This window comes from Stegodyphus dumicola, chromosome 5, assembly GCF_044657685.1.
Source record: "Stegodyphus dumicola isolate Sdum_Otavi_A_Nest chromosome 5, ASM4465768v1".
In the NCBI taxonomy this organism is placed as follows: Eukaryota; Metazoa; Arthropoda; class Arachnida; order Araneae; family Eresidae; genus Stegodyphus; species Stegodyphus dumicola.
This window is the reverse complement of record NC_140772.1, coordinates 27,318,203-27,344,766: the sequence shown is the minus strand read 5'-3', so window position 1 is coordinate 27,344,766 and position 26,564 is coordinate 27,318,203. Positions and strand designations below refer to the sequence as shown.

At 30.5% G+C, this 26,564-nt stretch overlaps 1 protein-coding gene across 6 annotated transcripts in view; it reads right to left on the bottom strand.

The window, feature by feature from the left end:
* LOC118182145 (BBSome complex member BBS7-like) overlaps positions 1-26,564 on the bottom strand; it is a 65,557-nt gene that overhangs the window by 23,087 nt on the left and 15,906 nt on the right. For all 6 annotated transcript variants that reach the window (XM_035351470.2, XM_035351460.2, XM_035351465.2 and 3 more), the window contains 6 exons: positions 22,995-23,061; positions 20,185-20,234; positions 16,920-17,050; positions 9,496-9,580; positions 9,093-9,192; positions 2,588-2,783 (listed from right to left, as the gene is read on the bottom strand). In XM_035351470.2, the coding sequence (XP_035207361.2) occupies positions 2,588-2,783; positions 9,093-9,192; positions 9,496-9,580; positions 16,920-17,050; positions 20,185-20,234; positions 22,995-23,061 (629 nt within the window). The remainder of the gene's footprint in view (positions 1-2,587; positions 2,784-9,092; positions 9,193-9,495; positions 9,581-16,919; positions 17,051-20,184; positions 20,235-22,994; positions 23,062-26,564) is intronic.

The window sequence follows — 26,564 nt, the reverse complement described above, 5'->3', positions numbered from 1 at the left end:
GGCGAACCAGGCTGAATTGTGATCATTTCACTCTTATTAGTAAAGTTATAATAATATATTTATCAGTATTTATTCTCTTCTCCTTTTACACTTGTATTTCAAAAATTCAACACAATATCTAAGAGAAAGAATGAAGATGATAAAGCAGCAAAGAACAAAATTATGACATTATCTCAGAAAATTGAAATTTTAGATAAGTTGAAAAATGGCATACGCATTTCATTGTTTGCTAAAAAATTACTATGAATGAATCAAGCATATCAAGAACAATATGGGAGAATGACAAAAAAGATTCTGCCTAGTGCCAAAGCTTCAGGAGATACTTTGGTAAAGAGTGCTCAAGTTTAAAAAATTCTGCAAATGGAAAAAATATTAATAGTACTTGCTTTCTTTTGTTTTAAATATAGATTGCCAGTCATCAGAGAAAATTAATTTTCAAGTAAGCAAAGGTTTGCTTAATACCTTTACACATTGTTTTAATTTGTACAATGTAAAGCTTCATGAAGAAGCCGACTCTGCAGATAAGGCAACAGCAAAAAATTCAAACCTCAATTTTTAAAATTCATTAACGAGAAGAGCTACATTCTGCAACAAAAAGTTTTCAATGTGGATGAGAGGGGCTTATTGTATAAGCAAATGGAACATACATCACAAAAATACAAATGGTTTCTCCTGGTTTTAAAGCTTTTAAAAATATAATCACTCTGTTTTTTTTGGGGGGGGGTGGGAGAGGATGCATCATGCAACTACAAGTGCAAGCCTCTGTTCATTTGCCAGTCTAAAACATCTCATGCATTGCAGGGAAAAACTTTGAGCTATCGCCCATTGTGTGGAAATGGAATAGAAAAGCATAGGTAAAAAAAGTCCTCTTTAATGACTAGTTTGAAAATTCATTCATTAAAGATGCTGAACATTACTTAAAACAGCAAAACTCGAGTTTTAAAGTTCTCCTAATTCTTGATAATGTTCCAGAACATGCTGTGGAACCCTCCCTACACTGCAACCAAATCTAGAGATTTTATTCTTCTTACCTAGCACTACTTCTTATTCTAACAAACGAATCAAGGGATCATAAAAACAATCAGGATTCTATTATGCCAGGCATGTTTTACATCTCAGCAAATACAGCATTAGACAAAAGAAAGAATGGTACAGTTATGATAATGACTTTTTGGAAGCAACTTGACATAAGCCACTAAATAGAAATGATTGAATTTGCATAGGAGCAAGTGAATTTATTAATAATAAATGTTTGTTATAATCAGCTAAGAAACTGTCAAAAATTTTAAAAGATTTCCATCGATTAAAAATGCAGCCAAAAAAAATTGTAAAAACAATCAGTGGCAATACCAGTTTCATACATGGGAAGAAGAAGAAGTCTAAGAATTATTTGAGAATGAATGAACATGATTTGATAAATGAAGAACTGGATGATCTAATAACCTAACTGACAGCAAAAGCAGCAATAGTGAAGACGAAAATAAAACACCTTTAACTTACAAGAAGTTAAATAAATTGTTAAAAAAAGCACAGGAAATGTCTGATTTTTCAATGGAGATCTACACAAATGAAGAAAGAATACTATGACAGGTACTGAAAATCTCTGGCCTTTTTACAGCAAAACTTTAGGATTAAGTTATTGTCCCATGCAAAAATTGCCAGCTTTTTAAAAAATAATCGTATGATGCATCTACTTATTAAGCAGAAATAAAAATCCTTTCAACTAACAATTATCTTTTAATTACAAACTTAGGTTTGCTTAGGTTATATATACTTTCTTAATCTGAATTATACCTAACACACTTTTCCCATAGAAGTTAAGTTTGCAGAATGTGATTTTGCCATACATAAATGACGTAACACCCAATGTTTGGCAAGGTTTAACTGTATTCATCAAATTATGTATTAAAAATTAATTATAAAAAAGCTCTCATTTTCTAATATATTTCTAATCTAACAATTTATAAAAGATTTGTAGCATTATTAATTTCAAATGGAGCTAAAAAGAGATTATTTTTTTATAAATGAAAAATTTTTTAAATGTATAAACTACATGTATGTTGAATTCTCCAACTAACAATTTTTAAAATGTTGACCCTGTATCTCCATTTATGAGTTTATGAGATTGAAACAATTAACAATAAGTTTCATGTACTTTTAAGTATATTTAAGACATAAATGTATAATTCACACAGCAGATTTTTAGTTTAAAAAATGCTAGTTCAACAAATTTCTAGAATGCAAAATTTTTAGAGATTTTAGATTTGCGTGTTAAGAAACATTTGTAAAACTCTTTAATACTTAACCATACTGCATGTGACTTTTCTGACAAATTGGACATGGGGTTGGGGTGAAGAGAGATAGAGAGAGAGAAAAAAAGGAAGTGGGGGAAATCATTTCCAATTTTTTTTTTCCTTTAAAAATTTCTGAATTTTTATGTCTAATCACTATTAGAGACATATTTCTAGTCTAAAATAAAATAGATATATTTATTCTTATGTTAAATGAAGAAAATTAACATAAAAGCAAATAAATTATAGATGTGAGACATATTTGAAAAGTGCATGAAAGATGAAGAAAAATTTACTTGTATAAGAACATTATCTATAGCAGTTTGCACTTCTAAAGTCAACAGGTAAGATGCATCTTCATGATTAAGTTGAAACATATCATTAATACTAAAGTAGGGAACTGCTGACACACCTCCAATGTCAGACTGTGCTGCTAACTGATAATTTTCTCTTTCTTTCTGAACCTGGTGCTGCAGCTCTTCAACCTCCTCCCTAAAACAAAACAAAACAAAAAAAAAAAAAAAAAAAAAAAAAAAAACTGAATAAATTTCTCAATGAATTTTAAAGAATATCATGCTAATAAGCTCTTATGGGTAGGATACAAATCCTATCCTCTAAGAAAGCAATCTTGAAATCAGCTACTTGCTTCAGAGCATACTGAATGTTTCATTAACATTTTGAAAAAGAATTAAAAGTTGCATAAATTCCCTAAAATATATTGTGGTTAGCTCAATTTTTTATCATCAGGCATAGAACATTTCAGTGATGCAAAGCCTATTCAAATCAGTCTCAGAAAGTATTCCTACTGTTGCTGATAATTCTTCAAACTAACAATTCCAACCATCTCCAGATTATAATCTTATAGTATGAAATCTTCACATCAACTATTCTAATCATTTTCAAATAATAATCTAACATGATCAAATTATAATAATGAATTATCTAATTAGAATCTTCAAATTAGCAGTTTGCTCTAAAAGATGATAATTAATACATTAACTATTTTAGAGATATATATGAAAAGAATAAAATTTGTATGTATTTCCTAAAATGTACCTGATTTAGTCTATTATCAGTGATGATAGAACATTTCAGTGATAGAAACATATTCAAATCAGGTTCATCAATGTATCCTTAAAAATTGTTGAAATTGACATGAACTATTATACAACTGAGTGTTTTATATCATAATCAGAAAAACTCTCAATAACTCAATTTTTATTCCACAAGTTATGGATCAAAGAATTCTTAAAAGAAGGAAGTCATAAAACTATGAAACCAGTTCTTTCTAACATTATAGTTGTCGGAAAACATAAATAATGTGATATATATCACTTTATCTAGATGTAAGTGAAAGCTAAGTATTATACGTAGGTAATTTTTTACTGAGCTCCACTTATAAGTACCATTTCAAATTTTGCAGATGCATGAAATTAAGTGCACATGGATTCTTTGTAAATAATCGATGCCGCTTGCATCCACGGCATCAATCTGTACTCTTTGTGTTGTGAGCTCTGGTTTGGTTTATTTAATTATGGCAAAGCAAGCAAGGCCTATCTACCTAAAGGAAGAGATGCCTTCTTGGAGGCCTTTCTAAGGAAAACTGGATCATATATATATTATACACGGGAAAAACCAAGAAAACACCCATGCAGCCATCTCGTTCATCGAGATTTGAACCCCGGACAGAACTACCAGTGTTTAGTGACTTACTACTCAGCAGCTGGTGGGCTTGCATTGTGAGGTTAAACTATTTAAGAAAATGGAACTGACTATGAGATAAGTCAAACATTTGGTTCTGAACAGAAGAAGCATGAAAGCTGCACTTATTCATTGCCATATAAGAGAAATGCATGATAATAATGCAATAAGTGGCAATAAAGCATGAAAATGGGTGAAATTATTTAAGGAACGTCGGGGAAATGTCCACGCTGAATCATGCTCTGGTTAGCCATCTCTAAGCACTGACAATTTAGTGCAGGCAGTTGAGAACAGGACTGGATAGGATAATTCAATTATGGCAAAGCACACAAGGGCTTTCTGCCTAAAGGGAGGGATGCCTTTGTGGAGGACTTTCTAAGGGAAACTGGCTCATATAAACATTACACATCTGGAAAACCACGAAAACACCCATGCAGTCAGCCCGTTTGCAGGATTCAAACCTCGGACCGAACTACCAACGTTCAGCATCTTTACCACTTGGCCGCTGGTGAGCCCAGTTGAGAGGAGGATTTATGCAACAAACATGAGATTTAAGCAAATGGTGAGACTCCTTCACAACAGTGCCACAGCCTTTTGTGAGCAGGCCGATGTATGAAATGACAGAAATCTTCATATTGAAGATGCTGCAACATAAGGGAACCTGCACAAATTGAACATCATTTTCTTGTTTGAAACTGATCGTTGGCACCTTTATGCCAATATGCTGTTTTTTATAAGTTTTAAAAGAATCTAAGACCAACTTCTTTAAGATTACAGTACAGTTAACAAATACAGTGGCTGAATGATTATTCAAGGTAGTCTAATTAAAAATGATTAAATTCTAAAAATTATTTTATCATTTTTTTTAAACTACCAATTTATCTTTTAGCATATACTTTACAAAAATAATAGCAGTTATGAATCTCAGCTCAGTTTCAACTACAGTTCTTGATCGCATATTACATCATTACTGAAAAAATAATTAAATGTAACTTTTTACATAAAAGAAAACATACAATGGTTTTACCTAAAAATGTACAAAAATGAAAGAAAATATTTTTACATTTATTAATTAGTTAAATAGATTGATTTATTATTTAATAATTACTTAATATTTTTTCCTTTTATATTTCTTTAAATTTCATTTTGTATTAAATTATTTAATTTTTTAAAAATTAATTCAATTAAAAAAACATGCTGAAAGTAACAAATTTCATTTTCTGCTTCCAAAGAACTTTTATTCAACCTTTTTCCTGAAACATTAATTAACTAATCAATCAAAAATTTTAGTAAATAAATACATACAATTTTCCTTTTATTTAATAAGGAAAATTTGTGTAAATTCTCCAAAGTTATGATCAAATAGAGGTTAAGCAGTTGATGTTTTGTGTTTTTCTCTATGAATTATATGAACATAAAGAGCCTGACATAAAAAATAAATAAATAACCCTTTGCAATATTTAACAAAGGTAAGCCTTAATTTAAATCTTTTCATTAATTTAGTACTAAATCTCTCAATACTAAATTCTTGCTCAATGCATAATGCAACATTACAAATAGTTTGACTTTTTAGATTGACTTGACTTTTTAGATTGACTTGACTTTTTAATGTGTACTACATTTTCTTATTCATCTCTCTATACTTCTACAAATAAAAAAACAATCAGATAAGTATGAGATTTTAATATATAACTTTTCTTCCACAAAAATAGATCTAGATCATCTTTTTATTTTTTTCCGTAGCTAATTTGTTTGTTCATTTTTTGCTCATAGTTTTCATTTGCTAATTTATACAGTAGATACTGCTGGATTTATTTTACTGTGAAATTTAACACAAAAAGCAAACACGCTTTTTTTTTAATACTTATTTTGGATTTGTCTACCACTTTCCTTTCAATCTGAATTTAGGCATTTTATTTATCATTTACCAACTCACTTTGCTTATTTTATACGTCTTTGCTTTGCATGAAGGGGTGACACTAATAACTATTTTTTAACCAACTGGTGGGTTATTGCATCAGTGGTTAAACACTGGTTCAGCAGCTGCTTGAAAAGGCATCCAGTACTTGCATAAGGTGACTGGTCCTTTGAGAATGCATTCGAACATTCCATACTATTAATTTAAAAAAATTCTATAAAACATATTACATCCATTCTTAAAAATGGTAGCCTTCACATTTTTTTAATAAGAGAGTAAAAGGAACAACTTTTTCAGAGGTAAAATCTACTCTTGTTTTTGAACCAATACTCCCCTAAACATATTCTATTTTTCCCCTTCATTTGGGGATCAAAGTGGGCTGAATATTGGAATTTCACAATTGGTCATACAGGTGCAGTCCCACTGAACTAACTGTTCAGTTCCATCCCAGTTTTGAGGGTCAGTGCCCCAGGGTGGTCCTAGGGTCTCCCACCAATCTGTCAACAGGACTTTTAGCTTGCAATATATTCTGAATGTTACTCTTAGCCACACAAACACTATATGCTTACAAGCAACCATGCCTTCTCTGGGATTCGAGTCTGCTGCGACCAGCTGAATAGAATTATTTATATTGAGTTAGTCATTCATTATATCATTCATTAAACATAATTTCAAATGGTTTATTTTATCCACTTCACTTCATAATTCTCATATTCATATTCTCATATCCACTATTCTCTTCATATCAAATATTTCACTTTTATTATAATTACTCACTTTCATAAATCATTAATATTTTTATATTCATTTTAACGATACGAAAACTTTTAATATTTTCTATATTCAAAATATAATTTTTATATAGTTTTCTATACTTGTGCTCAATTCTTTATCAATTGTTTCATAATTATCTCATTCTCAAACTAATTCAAAATGTTTAACATAAATTCAAAATTATAATTATTAATATTCTGAACTTTAATAACCTTTCCTGAATAAAATGCTTGAAATTCTTTTACATTTATTACTTAATATAAATATTAAAATTTTAATTTAAAATATTGTAAGAATTTAATTTAATACCTTTATAAAAAGAATATTACATATTCATAATTTAAAAGAATAACAATTATTATCAGTTTTCTAATTAATGATTATATATCGTTGTCCACAAAAGTCCTTACCTAGCCTTTATTTTCACACCTGTTGGTCAAACACATATATTTCAAATCAAAAAAGTGTTTTATATGATACAAAGTTTATGTTTACATATTTTCAAAAAATGGCTGATTTTGTAAAAAATGAAAAATCTAACTTTTTACACCTTCCTCTTGACCCCTATAGTTATATTTAGGAAAATTTTGTATTCATTGTAGAAAAAAAAGCAAAAAAAAATTGACTTCTGTGTGACAAAAATTCAACCAATTCTCCTCCATATCTATTATCAGTACCTCTACTGACAAAAGACAGAATTTTTCTCAGCTCATCTCCTTTTCAAAATGTTGTTGAGAGGGTCTTTGTTGAGAGGCTCACTTGTTGAGAGAAGGCCCATTAAGTGATAAATGCCAATTGGCTTGTTATACTTAACAATCTCATCAATAGACCAACTGCTGTGAAGTAATTTCAGAAGGATGCACAGGCGTGAAATGTACTTTTGTTTTCAATCATGTGAATATTCTGAATTTGTCTCTTGATATTTTTATTCATCTCAGTTTAAAACGTGATCAAGAGTTTACCGAAGCTTGAACAGATTGAACCCACATGTAGTTATCCAGTTCTAATACCTGAAGGTAGATAGATCATATACATTACAAATAAATTTTTAAAAGACAATAAAAGCTGGATTTTCTAAGAAACTCACTGCAATAGAACTTTATCAGCAAATTTTGAAGATGATGCATTACAAGAAAGAAACCATACTTGCATTTCTAAAATAGATAAAAACAGAGAAATGTATTTAAAAAAAGAGAAAAAAGGAGGAATTCATGAGGACTTACTCCAGTTCAACAAATTTATAATCACTAGCATGAGATTTGGGGTTAAGTTTCATCACAGCATCCTTAAACTTGAATTCATGAAATCTTCAAAGTACAGACGCTAGCATAATGAATTAGCCTTATCTTCCCATAGTTGGAGTACAAAATAATTTAATTTTGGCAGTAAGTTAAGCAAAAATTTTTTTAATTATTGATGATGGAAAATTTGAAAGAATGTAATGAAGAATATTCTTTGCATTTATTTTATTGTGTATACAAGATTTAGTATTATTTTGTGTGTATGTATAAACTAGTGTAACTACTGAAGAGTCAGAAAGAAAATGAATGAATTCTACTATTTCCATTATCTATTAGAAAATAATTATAGTGAATCCTCTATTGGCGACATCTCTAGAAGGCTATTCACAATGGAGTTTATCCGAGCTAATGGAGACATCTGGAAGAGCCAGTGCTGCTTCAAAACCAGTTTTTCTTCATATTGGAGGAAATTCAAAAATCTGAACTTCATGTATAGCGAAGCTAATCAACATATGGAAGTAACTCCATTACCTCAGATAAAGCAGTGTAACTATGGTTCTATTCTTTTAAAAGTACATGAAATTAAAAAAATGGTAAAATAAAACTAAATTCAGATACACATCGTATGAAAATGCCTGAAATTCATTATTCTGCTCAGAATAATTTGTCTAAAGGAAGTATTTAATAAACACTGGAAATCAGAAGCTAAGTTAGGTTGAAATAGTAAAGGTCACCAGCATCAAATGGTTTTAGTTGATGGAAACAGATGTTCACTTCATTGTAAAGTGACTTTTCAAATAGCAAATGAAATGGAAAAGAGAGAATCGATGGGAGTGGTGGACTAAACAACACTATTTCGAGCTGGGGATAAAACAGGAAAGAATGAAACGACCTTAAGCCTTCTTGATAATTAAAAACATGTGCACCTGAAGATATCTTGATTGACTGTTATGCTTTGAGAAGAAAGAAATGTAAAAAATCTCAGACCAGGTTACAAATCACAGATCTTCAAATCTTATTAGACATGGCAACCATATGTACCACAAAAGCATACAAGAAAGGGATATTATAATTCCTTACATTCTGAGCCATTTAAAAGAGAGATGCATGGCACAAATTTATGAAATTACATTTTTACAATTTTATATATATATATTTTATTTATACCTGAGTTTATAGATTTTCTGGGCAGCATCTTCAGAAATGAGCAAATAATTTGGATCAAGACGCTTGTCAGCTGGTTCAGAAGAAAGTCCAAATAGCCATCCTGAAAATAAATGCCACCTCAATAAAATAACTTAAATTATCAAGCACTTATTAAAAATACAGAGTACAGGTTCAATGCCGAAAATTATCTTTTTTTTTAAATACGAGCTCAATACTTCTACTGAACAATGAATTCAAACTAATAAATTATATTTAACTATTCATAGTTAAATATAATAAATACTATATATATTATTATTTTTAAATTTATAAAAAATTAAAATCAGTAAAATTACTGAATTCAGAAAAATGTTTTATCAAATATAATAATTATGGTGATGTAATGTTTGAAATATGTTCATACCAGTGTATGTAGTAATTAGAAGTTCATCATATCCCGCAGTACCAACAATACCTCCCTGAACTGATGTAACACTTTCTCCACAGTTCTAAAAAGAAATAATTTTATACCAAGATTTTTAACAAGATAAACATCCACTCATTTATGAGATAAGGTTTAATTAAAAATTTGCAATATTTTAATTAATAGCAAACTAGAAAATTTTCAAAATTATCATTTTATTTCTTGAACAGAAGTACTGTACACAGAGTGGTCTTGAAATGGAATAAATAATGACAGTAAATAAAATATAATGACAGTAATATAAACTTCTGCATATAAAATAATGAAATGAACATGACAAAAGTTTCAAATTCACCAAGTTTGAGGATTCAAGTGGAAATCTTCATAAAATTTTTTAATTAATTCAACTGTTACAATTTAGAGTTTTTTTTTTTTTTTTTATTTCATTAAATGCAAAATTAGAATTCATGTTCTTTAAAGTATTATCAAATAAAATTTGGGGAAAACTAGACATAAGGAAGAAAATTTTGTTTCATTCAAAAAGCACATGAATTCAAACTAAATAGTATAGGGATCAGACCTTTTGCATTTCTGCTTGAATAATTTAACTTATCTGTTTTCCGATTTTTCAATTCTTTTAAAAAAAGTCATTTTACTATTATGCACTAGCTGATTATGCTTTTTTAAACAAACTGAGAAATCACTGTTTTGTTTATAATCTTAATGATTTCTAATTTAATTAATGGTTTTCATACAAAACTTTCATACAACTGCAATTCATATGATTTTGAACAAGAGGAAATATCTATGGATAACTATGCTTACTTTTACTTCTCTTATTTAGATTTAGAAATTTTATAATTTTTGCCATTTGCGGTATCAGCAAACTAATCAAAATCTCTAAGTGGCAGCTTTTAATTTTTGAAGAAATTTTTATAATTTATTGTTATTTTAAAATTCCATTACTTTTACTACTGCACCTTCATAAAAATTTTGCAGGTATTTTCATTTGCTGATTTAAATAAAGATCTTTTATAAATCACTTGTACAGAAAGCTCTCTCATTCTAATATAACAGCAAGATTTTTTTGTGTCTTAAAATAGATACTAATAGCATAATGAAGTTACTAAATTCCTTCCTACTAATAACTAAAAAGATCAAAACTAAAACATTTCTTAAACATCATAAACTACTAAATGGCTAATTTTTATGCATTTTGTAGTTTAAAAATGTCTCACTACTGATATTTTTTTAGATTTACAGAAAATACCCATTAAAGAACAGAAAGGTTTATTATTTTTAATATTTTCTTAGAGAAATTTCAGAAGTTAAATATCTGCTAAATTATGCCCTTTAAAAGCATCACTGTTTCATTTTCAGCAGTGCTTCAAATTTTTAGAAAAGGTATTTAGTTCTGTAGATAAAATACACTGTCATACAGAAATTTGAAGGAAGTTCTTAAATAAGGAAGTACTGTCAAATTGGCCCAGGCTGTGTGACTGGTATGCATTTTGAGATTCAAATGTAGGGTGGGTAACCTCTCTGTTTGCCTTGTGCTTGTGTCTGTATGTCCTTCCCCCTTACAGTATGGTATGGACAGAAAGAAAAACGAGGGGGCTGAGGGCAACTCTTTTTGGTCTGAATTTCTGATACTAAAATCAATGAATTGGTGCATAACTGTAGATCAAATGCAGTTAATGAAGATTTTATTATAAGAATGAGTTTAAAAAAAATTACTTTTTCCTAATCTTAAATTTATATCCATGCATCACATGTCCTTACATCATGTTCTTGATAAATATATTTGTACACACACACATTCTTAACAGTTAGCACCTGCCACCTAAGCATTAGCCAGACGTATAGCCAAATCCATTGACAATTAATCATCTTATCATAAAGAACATTATGCAGGGGATGATGGATATTTCACAACAAAGAGGACAGACAGCACACACAAACAGCTAAATTTCACATGGATATCAAACTTGTACCCTCTTTTGCAGTTCATACAGGCAAATTCCCCACTGATCACCATACCATTCAGGATGACTATATATATGTCAGAATGTATATAGCAGACCATGATAGGATTACTGCTTTGCTTGATAAATTATATATATACATTCATATAGTACATCCATAGTACAATTCTAAAGGTTTAAAATATTTAAAATGGAGTATGATTACACAAAAATTATCGCAAGGAAAAGGATATTTTTTTGCTGGGAGAAAATGTTTATTTAATTCAAACTAACAAAAGGAATTGTTTTATACTGACAGTAATGATTAAAATTATATCAGCACTGAAAACAATACTAAATAATTTCTCTCTGTAGAGGTTATTTTAAGTTTCTAACTGTTATTTTAATTTTAAAACATGCATTACTGTCTATTCTCGTTTCACACTTACTGTTCCCTACCAGAACAAGTTTTTAGTATTGTGCTGCATGTAAATGAGGTAGAAAGAGTATTTAAAGAAAGGCATCGCTTATTTCAGCAGAAGAGCTGAGGAGTCTTTAGTGGTGCCTGTTTACCATCAGGCTACTTCGTTGTTTAAAGCTACTACACTCGGCTGTATTGTAGTACATGCTTGCTGATATTCGCTGGTTAATTTAATTCAGGGTCAACTATGTTAGGTAACTGTGTACAGCTTTGGCTCAGTTCAGTTTAGTTTAGCATTAGATTAATTTCTTATTTTGTTATCGAGTAAAGCCCAAGTAGAGATTTTCTGTAAGCCCGAGAAACTGAGTTCTTAGTTTGAGATAATAAAGACTGAATTTAGTTAGAAACCTTACATCTCATTGGCGGATACACCAAATAACCAGCGTTATGATGTGTAATTTGGTTTTCGCTTGTGAATAAATCCTTTTTTTTACAATTTTAACCATGATTACCACTTTTAATATGGTACAGTAACCTCTATCAATAAAAAAATCGAACTAAAATACAAAGTCCATGATCTATACTCACTGGGATTTTGGCAATTACAGATTTGGGAATTTTCAGATTTTAGATCATCAGTTTAAATTTAGTAAGAACACATGCAAAAATTATAATATTAAAAATATGAAATAGTTGAGTTGTTATATAACAAAAATGAAGATAAAGATAATAAATAATGAAGAATTTATGAGCTTAAGAGAATCAAAATTTACAAAAAAAGTTCAATATGCATTGTTTGTTGTTTCATAATTTTTCAGTTACAAAGTTCCATTGTTCAAGTCCTGTAACTACTGTGTCGAGAATTTCCACTACATTATCACTTGAAGTTCTTTCATTCTCAACAACCTCTCTATCACTTTCTTCACTGTCGGTAGTGATATTTTTTGGATTTAGGACCCTACTACAGATTTCATCGTCTGTTAGTTGAATGATTATCAGGCCACTGTCATCCCCCAAAAAAACTTTTGTTATCATTTTCAATTATTACCACATTCCACATTTCTTCTCAAATTCCATTAATTGGAAAATTTTGCATTTGTTTGCCATATCTGAAAACTTTCAAATTTGTGGTTTAGTTTTAGCATCTGCTGTACACTACTGCCGACGTATCAAGAGATTGGCGACCAAAGACATATTGTTTTGCTAAATTTTGTCTTGTTTCTGTTGCACACTAAGGAAGTTAAACTTAAATTATATTAGTTCAATTGTTTATTACTTGCATCTATTTCTAGCATGTGCTTATCTGAGTCCTGAATAAATAAATGCCTGCATATACTTAAGGCTTATTTAGGGCAGGCACTAGACATTTTGCAAGTGATGCAATCTCTGCAGGTCTTAAATTCTGCTGCCAAGCATCCCCTAAATTCTAAAAATTTTGCCTTCCCTAAATTTTGCATCCTAGTGCCTTTCCTAAATTTTAAAAGTTTTGCCATCCCTTAATTTTGTTGCTTGATGCTTCTCTAAATTCTAAAAATTTTGAAATAAAATTGTTGTAGTCTTCAAAATGAGATCAAGTAAATATAAAAAAGATACCCATGACTATAAAAGTTTCCAAGTGAAGGGAAAAAAAACAAGGTGGTTTTTTTTAAAACATTTTTTAAACAGGATGATTAGCAATAGCATGAAAAATAGCAGTACTATAAAAATAAAAGAATGAATTTTTAACCTACTTCCAAATTTTATTAGCTAAAAAATAAATAATGGCATATTGATAGGTAATTATTATGAACTGAATAAGTGTTAACAGAAAAACATGGATACTTATGTGTTATCCTGTCAACTGTGAAACTGTCGCCAAGCAATGCAATTTAGCACCAGTTACAGATTACCATGACAGTAATATTCATAACATCTACTTATTCATAATATCTGCATATTCATAACATCTGCACTTTCAGTTGATGTAACCCTGACTTATTCTCAATAGGCCACATTTTGTTTTTATGAACAACGATATAAATTAACTGCTACTGCACTTTTTCTTGTATATAGAATAGAAATAAAAGGTAAAAATTTGGGATCTGCCTTCAACAGAGAAACATGCAATGGGTTAGTTTCAAAGTTATACGATCTTCGCATTAAAAAAAAGTGTGTGTATTAATGGACACAATATTGTCAGCTTAGCATGGCCAACAAAATAGTGATAGACTGGAACAGTTACCTGTTACCTGAGGTTTGTACTTGTATTCTAAACAGAGCTTCCGGTAAAATTGGAAGATCTAACAAAATGTTAAATTGATGAAAGCTATTTTACAAAATGTAAAACAAAGCGGGTTGAATACTGATTGTTTATTAAATAAATAGGCTTCAGTTCTTTCAGAACTCTGCAGGATCAATTGGTGTAACTTCAAAGTAATCTCCGAAAACTTTCCCAGTTCAATGGTAGACAACTTTAATGGTTAACAGAATAATACATAAGTACCACAACATGTCCCATTGCTTTTTGAGATATCATGTTCAAAGATTCCAAAATTATAGTTTTTGAAAACAATGCATTTGAAGGATGCTTTTGGCTTCACTGTAAATTTTTATAATTTTCACATTTCTAGATATTTTGATAAATTTTTCAACATACTTATGCTAAAAATTTAAAAACATTACAGATTCTTTAAGTAGACTAACTCTGCATCTGTTTAAAAATTAATAATCAGCATAACTTTAAAATTTAAAGCAAAATTCACTATATAATTGAAATTAGCACATAACCTTTAAAATTAGTACAGTAGTGATTAAATCAGGATCTAATCATTTTAATTAGACAATTTGTTTGACTTTTGAAATACTTACTGATTTTTTGACCACCTGTACTTAGTGGATTTATGAATAATGGAAAAATAACCTAATTATATTTTCAGGTTATTTATAGTTTCAGTTCTGCTGTTGGAAAAATAATATCTTTTTCCCTTTATTAAGATTCAAAATAATTTATCAAATACATGAGGAAATATTACATCAAATACAAGTCAAACAGTTTACTATAATCAATAATAAATTATTTGATGGTCTTGTAAGTAAAATAAAAACATTTTAGTCTTTCAGTACACAAAAAGTTACATGTAGGTTAATGATTATCTTTTTCCCTTTATTAAGATTCAAAATAATTTATCAAATACATGAGGAAATATTACATCAAATACAAGTTAAGCAGTTTACTATAATCAATAATAAATTATTTGATGGTCTTGTAAGTAAAATAAAAACATTTTAGTCTTTCAGTACACATATACAGTACACATATTTCAGTACACATGTATAGAGAAATACATAAAAGGCAATATATTTTCCAGTTCAAAAATTCTTAATACAAATGCGATCTTTCATTATAGAAAACTACTTTAAAATGTATCTATGATCATTTTAAGATTCTATTATAGAATGGTGTTTCCGAAATCAGAAACATTTAAATATCACATCAGATTTTAATTAATGCTTTTTTCTAATTCATTCTGTAATTCACCTCATGAATATCTGAGATTGCCTAACAGAACACTGAAGAAAATTGCATAAAATAATCAAGAAAAGTATTTGAATAATAATCATCTAGAGTAAATTTTAGGGTAAAAATATAATATTACTACTTTAGGATTCCCTTTGAAATTCAACTTTTAATTTCTCCGATTTTCTGTGACTACAGTGAACAATTTCTCTGAGTGGACAAGATGAACTAATTACCAATTTAAATATGCAAAATACTATTTTTAAGCATTTACTAAATATATATAATGAAATAGCTAAAAATATTATAAAAATATATTTTTATCTCACTTGTTGTAAAGTTAACAAAATAAATACATGTTAAAAATTTGTATCTAACCATAAGAACTATAAAATACGGGAAAAACTGTTTATTTTGTAAAAGCATATGCATATAACAGTATACCATTCATTGTATATATTATTCTAAATAATTTAAATTTAAGTTTAAAAATAAAACTGAACAGCTAAGAATTATACTGAATTGAAGAAAATGTTTAATTAAATGTCTACATATGAAAGAAAATAGCATAATACAGACAATTAAAATTATGCCATTCGTTTTTTGAATGCAATTACACATCTAAAATGTGGAGTGATATAATAGTTCTATTTCTAAATAGAACTGGTAAAGCTGCATCGGCTAACCTTTGGGTAAAATATGCTTACCCACAAATGGTCTTTTTTCTTATTGCAAAATATGCTTTGCGTGTTTTTTTCTTATTGAAAAATATACTTTGCATGTTTTTTCTTATTGCAAAATATGCTTTATATTTTACCATACGAAAAACTTGACTGATTATACACAGGTCCCTCTTTTTTATCCTTTTTCTCCTCGTTTATCTCTCTTTAGAAGCGAAAAAAAGAGGGCCTTCTTGAAGAAATGAGACCTGTGTGTGATAGCCTTGAAATGAATAAAGCTTTGTTCAAAACCTATGCCAAAATACGGCTGCTGTTCTGCTTAATTTCGAGTTTTACATTGGCATGTTTCTCTTCCAGTTTGAACTCTTCATCTGCTATTAAAAAGAGGCAGCTTTAGTTCACTAGCTGCTGTTGGAAAAATAAACTTTCTGTGCTCCTTTTTACCTCCCAGAAATTTTTGGGAAAAGTTCTGATTTCCCCTGACAATTTGAAACAAAGTTTTCATTTTTCCTGACCATTTTTTCAATTACCTGAATTTACAAAAAATTCTGTTTGAGTGGGATAATATTATACAAATATTTAAAAAAATAAGATAAATATAGATAGAATTAAAAAGTAATAAAAGATGTAAAAAAGGAAACATTGTGGCTAATAAATTGTTTACAATATCAGTATTTTTCTTTTGTTTTACATAGCATGTAAAATTGTTTGTAATCTTAAAACAAACATTTAAGCAATGAATCCTAAAAAAAATATATTTATTATTAATAATGAACCATAAAATGGATAAAAATTGCAATATGTATTAATCACATCAATAAAAAATAACAAATGGAAAAATATAGTTTAAAATATAGCCTTACATATGTAAATCTAGGCAGAGGATTTTCAGCTTCATCATATCCAAAGACTTCAATTAGGCCATCACTCCGACCAACTATCAAATCTTTAACTCCATCATCAGTTATGTCATAATTATCAAGGCACAGTATACCTGGGAGCATAATTTTAATGACCATTAATTATAACTACATGGTTTAGCATGAAAGCACTTTAAATCATGGTATTTATGTTTCAGCATTTTATACTATTTTGTTTTAAAATTATCATGTAAGAAAACAATTCTTTTATACCAAATCCTTTTTGCATGAAATAAATACATTTGTTTATGCATTTGTACTTGCATCCAATGTACTTGCTTATAAAGACATATAAAAAATTTATCTCTCCTTTTATATTATTAATTTTCTCAGCTGCTTCATGTATACCTTTTACGTAAAACTGCAACACTTTTAACATGAAATATTTGTCAATATTAAAAAAAAAATCTGCTGACTTCCTTGTATGCCGTACAAATTATACACACATTCTTTGCTGCATTTCACTTAGACTTATTTCCTGGAATTCCTTAGAGATATATTTCTTATTTAATGATTTCAGTTCTTACTTCGCTACAAAATAAAAATACACTCACTTCCAAAAGTTAAGCACGAAGATGTAAAATGCAAAAAAATCAACAAATACCGCTTTGATTGACAAAAAATTCGGCAGGAAAGTAGCCCATATATTTATGCATAAAACGAAATCAATAATTATATACAGAAATGAAAACAATATTAAATTAAATTTTTGTAAGTTATCAGATAATGACATACTGGAGACTTAAACAGAATTATGTATAAAGTGAAAATAAACAGCATAAAATGAAAAAAAAGGACATTAATAGGGTATGTGATCCCCCCCCCTCATCTGTATACAAAGCTTACACCTTGTGGCCATGCTTTCAATTAGGTGGTCAACCACCACAGAATTAAGCAATTGCCATTCTTCTTGTAGAGCAGTTTCCAGCTCAATAAGAGTGGCTGGAGGTGGGAAATGGGATGATACAGTGTGGCCAAGAGCATCCCCAAAGATTTTCAATGGGATTAAGGTCGGGCGAATATGCTGGCCACTCCATGCGCGCAATCTCTTCACTCTCCAAATAGTCATTGATGATGTCAGCTCTATGGGGATGTGCATTATTGTCCATTAAAACAAAAGAAGGGCCAACTGCTGCAGCGTACAATTTCACAATGCATTCTAGGACTTCATCTCGATACCGTACAGCCATCAAAGAACCCCATTTAAAGATGTGCAGGTCGGTGCTGTATCCTAATGAAATCCCTGCCCACACCATAATGCTTCCGCTTTGGAATGCATGATGTTCGGTGATGTTTTGAGACTCATTGCGTATTTGTTGTTCACGCCATATCCTTGTCATCTGGCTCCAGAGCAAATCTTTACTCATCAATAAAAATTACATTGCCCCAGTCAAAAACATTTCATTTGACATGTTTCCAGCACCATTGTAACCGTGTCCCACTTGATTGGACGAATAGAGGAACACAAACTCGAGGTACCCGGGCGTACAGTAGCTACAGATATCGCCTTACCAATGGACGCTGTAACCATAGATGTCACATGTGTGGAGGTCGCTCTGCGATTCTGCTTGGCTACAATAGCAATATATCGATCTTCCGCGGGGGTTGTAACCCTTGGGCGACCGGCTATGGACCTTCGGACAACTGTCTGTGAGGTTTGGAATTGTTTCCATAAATGTGAAATTACAAAATGATGAATACCTACGAAAAGAGCAACATCTGTGATCAACTGTCCTGCTTCAATACGTCCTACAGCATGCCAGCGCTCAGAATCTTCAATTCGTCTTCTGGAAGTCATAAAAACACGTGTGTCTTGAAAACAAATTGTACGAAAATTTTAAACACCTTCTATCAGCACTTACAATCAACTTCTGTAACCTTTCATAAAGCTGGCTTCTCATAAGACTGCCTTTTTTGCATATTTCTTGACATGAAAGCACGATTGGCTGTTACCTAACATATTTGCATAGTTCCAGCTACCTCTGCAGCGAATTGCAACCTCTTCAATTCTGACTGGCTTCTGGAAATTAGCATTTTCCTCTCTGTGCTTAACTTTTGAAAGTGAGTGTACATAACTCAAAACATCTTTATTAAAATTAAAAAAAAAAAAAAAAAAAAAAAAAAAAACCAAATATTTTTGCAATTAGAATTTCTAGGCCAAAACAAGAAAGACAGAGTGCAAAAAATTTAATGTCTGGTCCTACTAGGCAAAAAGACAGTGAAGTTGATGTACCAGCTGACTTAATGCACTGCACTACTAACAGCTTCAAATGTAGACAAACAGCCGCCACTTTAGGCATGAACGAGACACTCATTCACTTGCACTTTGGCACCTGAGGTTGATGGTTTGGTAAAACCACAGAAACTAGTCCTGTGAAAATTTGCCAAATATAATACTGATTTTTATTATTTGACTTCTAAATTAATAAAATCAAGACATGAAAAATGCAATTTAAATTTTGTCAACTGGCCCAGTTGAAAATGAGATATAGAACTGTCCCCCCCCTTTTTTTTTTTTGCACAGTGTACATAAATGCATACAGCAGTTTGATGAGTTAGAAATTATTGTACATATTACCAGTAATATGAAACTACTCTATAGAGTAGCTAAGCATTTTACAGAATGTCTGATGTTTTCAGGCAAAGTACAAAATATGAGAATTATCATATACTTTCCCAAGGCATTCTAGATCAGTGCTTTTCAATTGGATTTACTCCAAGGACCGATAAAATATTTTGGTACATTCTTGTGGACCGGTAAGTTTAAATAATTTGACCCATTGGCACAATTTTTTCACATAAATAAATTATCATCGATCATATTATTTTCTAAACTAGTAAACTATTGTTATTGTAATGTAGGTGCTGTTGTAATATCGGTTGTCGGCCAATTTTGGATTTTGGACAGATAGTCCATGTGCACATTTATCAGTGTGGGCACTTGGTATGTGGGCAATTATTGTAGTTTTTTTTTTTTTTTTTTTTTGTGTGTGTGTGTGTGTGTGTTTGTGTGTGAGCTTTTTATGCGCTATAGTTCAGTGGGCTTTTATCTGGTCACTGAATATTAAACACCAGTACTGAGAAAATGTATATGAGCATTAAACACTATAGTTCAGTGGGCTTTTATCTGGTCACTGAATATTAAACACCAGTACTGAGAAAATGTATATGAGCATTAAACAAATATTTAATATTGTGTAACAATTACCTCCATTCTTCTTGTTGTTAGGAATTTCCCATTTATGGCTAGAAGCGGCCCTATAATAAAAAAGTAAAAATTATAAATTTTCAGAAACATCATCAATTTTTAATGCATTCATTCAAAATATAATTACCATCAACTAAAATTTTTTGCAACTTAAGATACAAAAATGAATTATTTGTAATGTATCATTAATGATAATAACAAAAAAATTATTTTTTAGCTAATTTAATTTTCAGAATAATATTTTAAAAAGATAAATGCACAGCAAAAAGTTTTGAATGGTTTTGTAATTTGTATATATATAAGGTAAAAAATATGAATTAGATATTTCTTTTCCCCCCCTGCCTTGCTTTGGGGAGAGGCCAGAATTTTTGGGTTAACTATTAAAATAGATTCAAATGGTTTATCAGCTAATTCTAGATATAGAAAAGCAAGGATTTTTGTGGAAGAGAAATTTGAACTGATTTTAATGTCCCTCCTCTAGATGAAATGGCATTGAAGTTGATCGAATGCCTCTTCTATTATGTTCTTTTTTTCTTTATATTTCATTGAATTTCTTTAATTGGGGGGGGGGGTATTGCTTGTTTGAAGTGTTTTGGTCTTAACATTTATTAAATTCTTTTTGCATTCATAGGATCATTTCAAATTAATTACTCATGAATTTCAGTTTCTGGTCTTTGTGAAAAATTGTTTCTAAATTTCTTACTTTATGTCTTTACTGATATATATTTATGTAAACAAAAGTATAAATTTCAAGAATCAAAAGAAGTTAAGATTATAAATTATTAAAGTCATGCAGCATGCTGAAAATTAATTAAATAATCAAGATATAATAATTAAATCAAAACTGGTGATTAACCATCTAATAGGAAGTACATACATCAAAACTGAAACAAAAATGAACCCAATAAAAATAAATTATAAATTACTTAAATAATAAAATTATGAATGAATAATCTTTATTAAAGTGCATTTTTTGTCTGTTTGTTTTTATTTCAATTTTAATGTATGTTCAAATTTGTACTTATTTGTATTTTGTATTTATGTTGAAAGTACAAGATTTGGAAGAGGGATAGATTGTACCAAGAAAACTTCAAATTACATAGCAGTTGTAGAGTGGAAATGCTTTGTGTATGTGGTAGATAGCATTAATCTTGGCACACTCGCAGGGAGGTTTAATTTCACACACACAGATGCAAGGTAGTAAGAAAGGCAATTATACACTGAGTGGCAATTACACACTGGTGATACACTTAGAAGTAATAAATATTTTTTCAGAATGCTTAATTTATCTAAAATGAAAAATAAAAAGGAATAGCATTTGCTGTAAAAGTCTTATCTCCAAAATTTGTTACAGTGTAAAAGGAATACATGTAACCTACTAGAGTTTGAAATTCTTTCATTATAGTCACTTCTTCCAGTTTATGTAAATTTGATTGAGTAAAAGATACACAGATAGCACGAAAGAAAACATTTTGATTAATGCATGAAAACACTGACTGCTTTTAAAGCTTTTTGCTTTCCCCTTATGGCCATTTGTTATTTCAATGCTGAGAATGGTTTGAGTAGTACATGTGTACTTGGCTAAGTCAATTCGGAACCCTGTCAAATGTGAAGTGCATTCCATCATATGCTTTCTTCAAGAAAAGGGTGGGCATTTAGCAGATATTTACAAAAAAATCATTTCTGTTTATAGGAATATTATGAATCAATAAAATGTAATGAAATGGTGTTATGCTTTCCCAGGAGGCAGGATCGATGTTCATGATGAATAGAACAGGTTAGCCATCGATGGTCTTTGATGCCCTTCTTCAAAGAATAGAAACAGTTCAAGCAAACAGTGTCTCATACAGAAAGAATTGAATGAAATTATTCTGGAAGTGTTTTGTGACAATTCATTAATGACTGCGACTTTATGCCACAGAAAATTGCTTGCATGATGGACTCTGAGATAGTTAATGAAAGAACACATACACAAAAATGAATGGTTTTGAACTCATCTCCTTCAGATATTATGCAGAAGCAGGTGATGAGTTCCTATATCACATTGTGACTGGTGACCGGATGTGAATTTATTACCATACGCCATACACCAATGGCACCAAATGAATTCCCCAATAATTAAAAAATTCAAAACTTAGATTTTGGTATTAAAAAAAAAAAGGGCCTCTATTTTCTGAAACACACAAGATATTCTTCTGATTAATTTCATGCCTGCTTGCACTATAATCAATGCTGATGCATACTGTGGGACTTTCAGACACCTTACACAGGCAGTTCAAAACAAGAGACATGTTGGCAAACAGAGGCTTTTTGCTTTATGACAATGCTCATCCTCACACAGTACTTCAAACAAAAGCATCACTTAAAAGTTTCAAGCAGAAAGTTTTAGAGCATCTGCCATACAACCTAAACCTTGCCCCCAGCAACTTCCAATTACTCCTTTACTTGAAGGGAGTAATCCATTTACTCCATTACTCTCATCACCATCTTTCATTTACTCCTTTTCTCATCACCATCATGTATGACGGTGATGAGATCAAAATTCAGGTTGAAATGTGGTTTTGAAAATAAATGGTAAAATTCTATGACTGTGGGATACAAAGGCTTGCATCCAGACAAATGTTTGGACAGTGGTGGCAACTATGTGAAAAAATAAGGCACTTTCCATTAAATAATTTGTAATAGGTTTTTTTATGAATTAAAAGTTTTTGATTGAGTATGAGGCGATGTATCTTTACTTTTCAAAAATGACTCACATAATAAAAGATAATAATTGTAATGTCTGAAGAATATAATAAAAGCATAAATACCTTCCAATTGAAACAAGCCCAATTTTGCCATCGTTAGTTCCATATAATAATTCTTCACCATTTTCACCTATTTAAAAGAAATAATATTAGAAATGTATAAATTTTAAAAAGTTTCATTGCCTGACTAAAATATGAGTATTCATTTTGTTCCATCTTCATCATTTTATGATTAATTATTTAAATTGATATTACATAGTCACATAATACAAAACTCATGATAATTATAAATTACTGTAATATTATGAGCATTATAAATTTTACACTGTATGATTTAAGAGTAAAGCTGGCAAAGAATCTGAATGGTTGTCACCACTATCAAAACTAGAAGTAACAAAGTCATAAATTAAAAAAATAAAATAAAAAAGGGAGAGAGAGAGAAGATGCTATAGCATACTCTTAACACTTCTGACTCATATACAAAATCATCAACTACATGTTTAATTGTTGGCCTGCAGAGTATTTGTATATATATTATGTTAGCAAATGCAATGACATGAATATAAGCACTATCAAATTCTCTCTTGTTCCATAACCACATTAGGATTTAGATTAACATTTTTTTCCAAAAAATTTTCAGTAAAGAAATGAAGGAAGAATACCCACTTTGAACTTTCTTACTTCCGTTTCCAGTAACTGGATTTGTGAGTGGTGAAATAGCTTTTTCTAAATGGCTAAAATCTAAGATTTATCCAAATTCACAACAGTGATTTCATATTTTGAAAACATTTAATAAAGCAGCTAAAGTTACAAGCACATTTTACAGCTTTTTACAAAATACACTATGTAATCAAAATTCTACGTGGCTGCAATTCGAAATAAAAACTTAAGACTTCTAAACATAGTTCCAGAGGTAAGAGAATATTCATGATATTCTCCCCCTTTTGAAATTCAGCGATTTATAACTGAAGCTCAACAATTTTCAAAGTCACAGGTTCATTCACTGTCGCTTTTTCAAGGGACATCCAAATCGCGATTTCTGAATGACAACCTCATCATTTTTAAGACGTTCAGGAGCACTTGCATAAGGAGTTGAACTACAATAACAAGTCACTACATCGGGATCATTTTTCTTTAACAGTTTGACATTGTTTTTGTCTTCTGACTGATATAAGTTCTGGACAGGTCTCAAATAAGTCCCATGTTTGGTCTTGATTTCTGCCACAAGTACTTTTCTGTCTTTACTAGGATACAGTTTAATCACTTTGGCTTAGCAACAATTTTTATTTTCATGTTGTCATTTCCAAGAAGGACAACATCCCCTTCTGCAGCATTCTAAATTCTATTCTTTTGTGGCCTTGTTATGTTCTCTCAACTGTCCCAAATATTCAGTTCTAAATCGTTTTCTAAACTATTCTCTAATTCTTTTGTCTATGAGCATAATGGTTATTAGCCTTGCTTGAATCGATTAGGTCTAAATCTAAAAATCCCACTTCTTTTATTTCTTGCAAAAACAAAATCCTTCTTCTTGATCCAGTAGAGGGCATCTATTAAATCAGATCAGAAAAACATTTCTAACTAATTTCAAGTCCTTTCTAGCTGTATTGACTAATCTAGCACCCATATTGGAAGCAAGTAATTCTAACTGGGGTGCACTTGCCTTTTTAAGAGGAGCAACCTTGAATATTGCTTTCACTAGCTATCTTCAGACATGTCAGTCAAAGGTCTATTATTCATGATATTTTCAGCATGCCAGAGCACTGTGTATAGGTCTTCATAATCTAGACGAGCATTTTCTAAAATATGCCTTAACATATTTTTTAACATGTCTATCAGACTCTCCCAAAAGACAACCCAAACAAGCGCTGATGGTGGATTGAATTTCCAGATAATTCTCTTGAATGTGAATTCCTGCAATCTGGACCAGTCAACTGATCTTAGCTCATTAGCCGCACCCACTAAATTTGTTCCACTGTCAGAATAGATAACGCCAGGGTGATCTCTTCTCGAAGTATATCTTCTCAAATTTAGAACGAAACTATCCGTAGACAATGGTGTTACTAGTTTAATATGAACAGTTTGATAAATGGTATAAGTAAAAGTACTGTTCATCTTTGATCCATTTCTCAAATGCAGGAGACAAAAAACTAATATAACTTCAAAAAATAAAGCTTCTCAAACACTATCTTTTGGTAAAAATCCTGCTGATACCTTCACAAGTTTTGCATTATACCTTTACATGATTTTCTCAACTGTTTTCCTACTCTTCAGTATCCAATGATCTTCTTGTAATGCAGACATTTAATACTGTACATCAGCATGTCCCAGTTCTTGGTCTTTCCACATAATTAAGCTTTTAACAATGTGGTGAGCAGAAGGTAAGACTAGAAGAAATCTACAGTTTTCTTCATCTCTTTGCATAAAAACCTTTGTCTTCACTCTTAATAATCCTTCTGAATCTGTAATTGTTGACAGAGATCTTTTGCCATCTTTTCTGAGTGAAAAAGTCTTCTTGGACTTTCTTTAAAAAAATCTTTTCTGTTTTATAAGTTTCACCCAACATTAATGGCCTTTGGCTTTTCTCTGTCCTCTAGCACTCTTGAAGAACCTGTAAATCCATGCTGTAATTCTAATTATCTTCTTGTATGAAGTTACTTGATAGAAGAAACCTGTTTTTGCTTCATTTATAGAGGATACTATAATCTTCTTCCTTGCTGAATTTACAGTTTTTTTTTCATTTGGCATCAATTCAAAATGTGGCAATTCACCTCTTGAATATTTTAGCCAGATAGGATCTTCCAACTCTTTTCCTTTAGCTAGTTCTTTCGCTGAAGATCCTCGAGATGAAAGATCAGCTGGGCTTTGTATTCCAGGTACATAGTTCCATTGATAAGTTGATGTCAAACTTTTAATTTCTATCACCTTAATTTACAAATATGCCTCAATTATCCTTCTTCTTGATCCAGTAGAGGGCATCGATTAAATCAGATCAGAAAAACATTTCTAACTAATTTCAAGTCCTTTCTAGCTGTATTGACTAATCTAGCACCCATATTGAAAGCAAGTAATTCTAACTGGGGTGTACTTGCCATTTTAAGAGGAGCAACCTTGAATCTTGCTTTCACTAGTTGACAAGTCACTGCACTTTTTTTCTCTGCGCTCAAGAAAATACATGTTGCATATGATGATTGGCATGCATTGCAAAATATGTTTTTTGTGTCAAAGTACTACACTTGAAAATCTTTGAGAAAGTTTGATCTTTTTGATTTCTGATAGTTTTATTTTTCCATTTCTGGTACTTTCTTGTGAACTCTGATGACAATTCTGAGTCCCATGAGACTTTCAGTTTCCCAGATTCTTGTAACAATAACTTTGATACTAATGTAAAGAAAGGGACAGCTGAAACCTACAGGACCAAAGAGAGAATTTTTTTTTTTTTTTTTTTTAGTTTTAGAATTGTTTCTTCATCATGCAAATTCCAAGATAGTCCTAAAACTGGAACATCTTTTCCTTCGCAATCATTTTCTGTGTGTGAAGATAGATGAGTGCGCTTCCACCCCTTTAGATCAAATTTAACTCAACTCGGCAATTTCTGAGATCCAAAACCGAAAAGCTCCTCAAAAGAATCCACAC